At 48.9% G+C, this 6,020-nt stretch overlaps 1 protein-coding gene across 1 annotated transcript; it reads right to left on the bottom strand.

Moving 5' to 3' along the window:
• Positions 1-3,137: 3,137 nt before the first annotated feature.
• Positions 3,138-6,020, bottom strand: LOC102380257 (60S ribosomal protein L36a). The gene is made up of 5 exons (XM_006026521.2): positions 5,868-6,020; positions 5,455-5,560; positions 5,096-5,163; positions 3,595-3,717; positions 3,138-3,201 (listed from the first exon to the last, which is right to left on the bottom strand). The coding sequence occupies exons 1-5, from the start codon at positions 5,868-5,870 to the stop codon at positions 3,181-3,183; spliced, it is 321 nt and encodes a 106-aa protein (XP_006026583.1). The 5' UTR covers positions 5,871-6,020; the 3' UTR covers positions 3,138-3,180.

The following is a 6,020-nucleotide window of genomic DNA, read 5'->3' as shown; positions in this document are numbered from 1 at the left end:
GCAAGGGTATGGGCAAGGCTAGGTCTGGTGGCCTCGCCCCCATTCTCCACTCAATTGTCGATGCAGGGAACATAGCAGGGGGGGTGAGGCCAACTGTGCTTCCCCCTGACCCCTCATGTCCCTGTCATCATGGCGGCATTCTGCCACGCCACCACCTCCTGTCCCACCGCTGTATTCACACTCAGATTAGTTCTTTTCAGTCAGCCACAGTGCAAATAAAGCATTACGGACAAAAAGACAGACAGACTAAGGCTTTTATATTAGAATAGTGATTGAGGCACTGGTAGATTTCCAAATTTCTTTAAAATTGTAAATATATCAATGAAACATTGTGTTCAACTGATACCTATCTATCTATATAGTGGCATTTCATTTTAATCAGGGAAAAACATGGAGTCTGCGTTTTTTTTTTAAATCAGAGAATTTGTGATTTTTAAACACAGAAAACCAGGACCCCTGCTAATAATGGTACTGAAAACAGGAGGCATATATGATAAAAGTTCTTGTATTATCATCATAGCTAGTCCCTGCCTCTGGAGCCTTTGCACATTCACTCCCTGTGTTTTCAGGGTAGCAGGGTTGCTTCCTGTGCTTCTCACAGGAACCTAAAACACATCCATTTAGTAGGGCTAGCAAGCAAAGCTTCCAGCATGCAACAGGACCACCACTGAAGGATACAGCCTGTGAAAGAACTCCATTCCAGCCTCCTCTTTTTTCAGGGTTTTTTTTTTCCCTTTGTCCTCTCACCTGTCAACTTGGTTGCCCCGGGTTACCATGTGCATGACTGACTACAGGTACCAGGGAGGGAACTTGACCCCCCCCCCACCATGGCTTGAGCTCTGACCCCATGACCTGGGGACAGTGGCTTAACACTGATGCTTCTTGGTCAAGATGTGATGCTTTTCAAATTGGTTGATCAGCATTAAAACAACACCTGGCCTTGATTGGATCAAGCAGGTGAGGTCAGAGAGGGCTATTTTAAGGGAGAGGCTCTCCAGGAGGAGGGGAGAGCCATGTTGCGACTTATATACAGCAACTCAAACCTCTACAATCCTCACCCGCTTCTGGGATGCTGATGTGAGTAAATTAACAGAAACTTGACTAGAAAGGTAGCTTATCATAATTTAGAAACCTTTTAAACGGCTATCCGGCCGGTTCTGTTTGCTCTGGGTATTCTTTTGATACTTCTGACTCATACCCCTCCCCAAGCCTACCCTCTCTCTACCCAATAAAACTATCTGCTATAACCAGTTTGGTGATGCATGTTTGAGGGGGAACGGTCATGCCTTTGCATTCCCTTGGCTCAGCTGACTAAGGGACAGTGTTCCCTCTAAGGTGCACACAATTAAAAATCTTGCCGTGCACAAACGTTTTCATGCTGCACACGCGCCCAGAGAGGAGCTGGGCATGGAATGCGGCAGAGGCACCAGGGCCAGCGTGGGACACTTAAGTAAGCGCCTCGCTTTAGGGCAGGCAGCAGCTCCTCCCCAAGACGGGGATGGGCGTGGGCTCCGATGGCTCCAGGGAACTGCTCTGCACCCCTGCATCGCTAGCTAGCTACTAATGGAAAAATTTTGAGCTCTGCAGCAAGCTGGTAGGGAAACAGAAGCCCTTAATCTAAAAGTTCTACACTAGGTCCTAGAATTGCTTTTTATATTTAAAAAAAAAATCTGTAGTTAAATTCTGAACTGAAATGAGTCCAAGTAGAATATTAAAAACAACACTTAGTATTTTTTCCTCTTATAAACAGAACAAAAATAGTTCTCTTATCATTTGCACTGCAGAGCACTGTAATTAAATCAGCAAGTATGTTGGACAGCGATTAAAAATAAATCAGACTGCTAAATGGAACAGGTAAAATTTGGCTGTTCGTTATATTTTTAGTCTTGACAGAATACTTCTCTTCAAAATCATTGTCTGTTCCTCCAATCAGATTCTCTTCGGCACTTTACCCCATTATAGGGGGAGGAGGGGAGAGGGAAGACACTGTGCCGTAGCAAGGTGGGGCAAGCAAGACAACTGCCCTGGGTGCTGAAGCGAAGGGGCGCTAACAGGTGCTGCCCAGCCAGTGTGGGGCATGGGATGGAACCATGAGCATCTCATTTTGAGGGCATAGGGATGCAGGGAGGGCGGCTCCCGCCACTGCATGCACTGGCAAGCATGGGGGAAACTGCTTCGTGGGCTCCACTGGCTGTGAAGCAGCGCGCTCATGGACCGAAGCAACATGCTCACAGACCACTACTCCTTAGAGCAAACATTGCTAAGGAAAGCTACTTTCTGTGCTTTAAGCTAAAGGATCTTGCAGTGGATCAAGGACACTCAAGGTCTACAAGGCCTGTTTACCCCAGGGGGCACAGGGCCCAAATACAGACCAGACCCCTGGGTGGAAGCCTGGGGTAACTACTGCTAGTGGGTGTGCTCCAGGAAGGGGGTCGACAAGGCATGAGGTGCCCCAGGGGAAGCACTGAGAGCCTGGTAGGTAGGGGCACAGTGAGGTGGGTGGCTCAGCACAGGAGTGCCTCCTACTGGTCTGCCACACAGCCCACCTTACACATTTTCTCTAAAGGTCCTTAGTCCGAGATGAGACCTGGTCACCATGCTGCACCAACAAAATCCTACCGTCATTATACCCAACCCTTAGCATTTAAACGGCTGCAACTGTACATAGACAGCAGTTTGTATTTGCTCGTGTGGTTTAGCTCCTGTAAAACAAAACCAGTTGGCTGGCTTAAACCAAAAAATTCTGCATACAAAGCCGCACTGGTTGTAAATGAAACAATTTCTATGGGGATCTTATTCACGTAGCTAAAGGATCTGTAAGGTCCCTTCCAGCCCCTAGCTATGAAACTGGGAGGAGAGCAGCAGCACAGCACTCCCACATAGGAATCTCTGGGACAATAGGCTGACAGGACTGCAGGAGCCTCCAGAGTGCAAGCACTATACTCCTCACCCAAACCCTTGTATATAAGCGCATCTCTCTCTAGCTGTAGACAAATTTATTTTACAGCTTCTGTGAGCAACAGCCTCACCCCACACGGTAATTTTCAGCCACTTGTCAGATCTCCAGGAGCAGCTCCCACTGGATTTGCTATAGCCAAGTCCCCACCTCTAGCAGTAAGGATGAAGTACGAGAGGAGCAGACTGTTTCAACGTATTTTAATGTTCCATAGCAGGTGGAGCTTAGAACTGGATAACCTGGCCCTGTTAGAAAAAGAAAGAACAGACTAAGCATGTGCAGCACTGAACATCCCAACCTCTAGCCAGCCTCCTCAGTGTCACGTCTGCAGCAGTGTTCGATAGCACCTTACGCAGCCATTCCTCAACAAAATCCACTGATACACATTACTGTATCCTCCCTCCCAAAAACTCCATTTGCAGCCTCATTATTTCATCCAGGGGATAGTAGATTCATTACTTCACCAGCTCTTACCAACTAGCAAACAGCAGGGTATTTCCAGTAATGGAATAGTGGCCAAGATCTAGTCAGCTCTAGAAATGTAGCTCTGACCACTGTGAAGAAGCTCAAGTGGCCATACAAGTCACAGTTTAACTTTCACCAGCAACCAGCAACCCTTCTCAATGCGTAACACCAACCTTTCTCTTCTTGTCTCCTCCCAGTTCAAAGTGTTTGCATCTCTTAATGGCCAGCATCCTCTTAGACCTGCAGTTGGGCTCCACACACTCAAGCCTCAGCACAATCTTCTTTGTGGTCTTGGCCTGGGGGGTGAAGGGAAGGGCAGAAATGGGAAACAAGAAAATGAAGGTGAATATACCATTTCCGGCAGTAGGCGGAATTAGCAATTATTTACCCATGAAAAGGAGCAGCACTTTCTGCTATGTATGAAGCAGGCTACACACTGCCCTTCTAAACAGAAACCCCATAAGCAAGCACAAAAAAAAAAAAAAAAAACCAATTAGAAGCCTGGGAAAAAAAATGCCATCCTGCGTGAGAGAGCTTTCTGGGGCAGAAAGTTTAGTGTTCCTAAAAGAGAGGACTAGGAACCCTGAACAGACCTGGAGAGGCCCATTTCCTACCTCATCCCAATCCCAGCTTGCAGCACACTCATCTTAGGTCCTGCACATTCCTGGTCAGGATGCTGCTGGTTCCGATTGTCACAAACTACTCAGGTAACAGTCTCCAAAACTCAAGAACACCTACTTCTTTCATACTTCACAGTTTTGAGAGAACCATGCTGAGTACATTTGTGCCCCATCTGTAACCCAAGATCTTCAAAGAAAATCTGTTCCATCACCAAGTGTGCTACAAGCAAACAAGTTAAAGTGGTGACTAGTCTCATCTGAAGGAACCCAAACACCACTGGGAAGTATTTTTTTCAAAAGGCAAAAAGCAAGAAGCCCCATAGATATCTAGGATAGCATAAGGAGAAAAATACATTCAATCCTCTCTCCACAAACACTACATTGCCTCTCTAGACATCTTTTTTTCATGAACCACTAGAAGGTGCTTCATTTCCCTCCCCCAGGATACCCTTAATGGACCATCTTTGACCTAGTCTACACAGCTTTCAGGACTCAGAAAAATCACTTCTTTAAGCAAAATAGTGACAGAATGGAAACTCCTAGAGTGGGAGGTTTTACAACCTAAATGTGTTTCAGTCATGATACTGTAATATAAGAAATCATCAATATGGATAAGGAAACAGGTAATACTTTGCCCAGATTGCACCGATTCTCTCACCACAGATCATGAGGAGAACAATGCTTTTGTTTGAGACATTTTTAAATAAGTGCCTTGCTTGCCTACAGCATGTCCTGCTCAAAGACATACATGTCAACCCACCATAAGGAAAGGATTTCTTATCTATGTATTTACTATAGATTTGGACAAGAAACAGAAAAAAAACACCACACACTTCAAAATAAGCTGTCACGGTTCAGGAACTCAAGTTACACTCAAAATGCAAGATGCAGCTTCAGGCCACCACACACCAAGATCCCCAACACAAAGCCACTTGCAGTCAGCCCCAGGGAGATGTCCCATATTATGTGCAAGAGCCCTTTGAATTCCCTCACTTCATCCTGCACACTGTATAACCAGCGTTTCAGAGACCACTCGCCAGTAGTCAGTGCTCACCTTCTTACGGAAGATTGGCTTGGTCTGACCGCCATAGCCACTTTGCTTCCGATCGTAGCGCCTCTTTCCTATGAGGGAAGAGACAGATCCATTTGAATTAGCAGTTAAAAGGCAACCTGAAGCAGAAGGTGGAGGCTCCAAGCACTGCTGGTGAACAAGCCTGGTCCACACAAGGTTACGAAAACTAAAAAGCTCCCTCCTCTCCTCTTCTGCAGAGCCTTGTCCAGTGCCCCCATCATGCACAAAACATGCTACATGAAACTAGGCATTGAAGACCCTGGACTCCCGCTGCCCACGTTCCCCCTACAGTTCGTACCGAGCCAGGCCCATCAGACCTCAGCCCCGCACCCCCACCTTACCCTGGGCATACAGGGAGTCCTTGCCCTTCTTGTACTGGGTCACCTTGTGGGGCTGGTGCTTGCCACACTTCTTGCAGTAGGTCCGGCGGGTCTTGGGGACGTTCACCTGGTGGAAACAGGCGCGGCGCTTGGAGCCTGCGGCCACTGCCCGGGGTAGCCCCCCTATCCTCCCCCACGCCACCGCCCGCAGTAACCACGCCCCCGCGCCACAGCCGGGGCCGAGGCCACCGCGGAGCCCAAGGAGAGGACACGGCAGCCCCGCGCCCCGGCTCCCGAGGGCCAAGGACTCCCGCTCCCCCCGGCCTCCTTCCCCCGCGAGCCGGGCCCGGCGCTCCCCACAGCGGCCCCCAACCCGCGTGGGCCCAGGGCTGATAGCCGCGTGGGGCGGGTGTGCCACGGGCCGCCCCGCTCACCATCTTGCAGGCAGGAGCGGCGACCGCCAAGAGGAGCGCATGCCCCGGAACCGGAAACAAAGAGACTGCAGCAAAAGCCAGACCCACAGAGAAACGGAGGGCGGGCTAGAGCGCCGCCTGCTGCCGGAGCCGCCTGGCAAGAAAGGAGACCTC

This window comes from Alligator sinensis, unplaced genomic scaffold (genome assembly GCF_000455745.1).
Source record: "Alligator sinensis unplaced genomic scaffold, ASM45574v1 scaffold387_1, whole genome shotgun sequence".
NCBI lineage: Eukaryota > Metazoa > Chordata > Crocodylia > Alligatoridae > Alligator > Alligator sinensis.
The sequence above is the reverse complement of the archived record's forward strand: the minus strand, read 5'-3'. Positions and strand labels throughout refer to the sequence as shown.

Bases quoted from the DNA above. Each gene is read 5' to 3' on its own strand.
- LOC102380257 (XM_006026521.2), bottom strand. The intron at 5,164-5,454 runs GTAAGGTGGGGG...CTTCCCTCATAG, and splicing joins GGACTCCCTGTATGCCCAGG to GAAAGAGGCGCTACGATCGG. The intron at 3,202-3,594 runs GTTGGTGTTACG...TTTTTCTAACAG, and splicing joins GAGGAGACAAGAAGAGAAAG to GGCCAGGTTATCCAGTTCTA.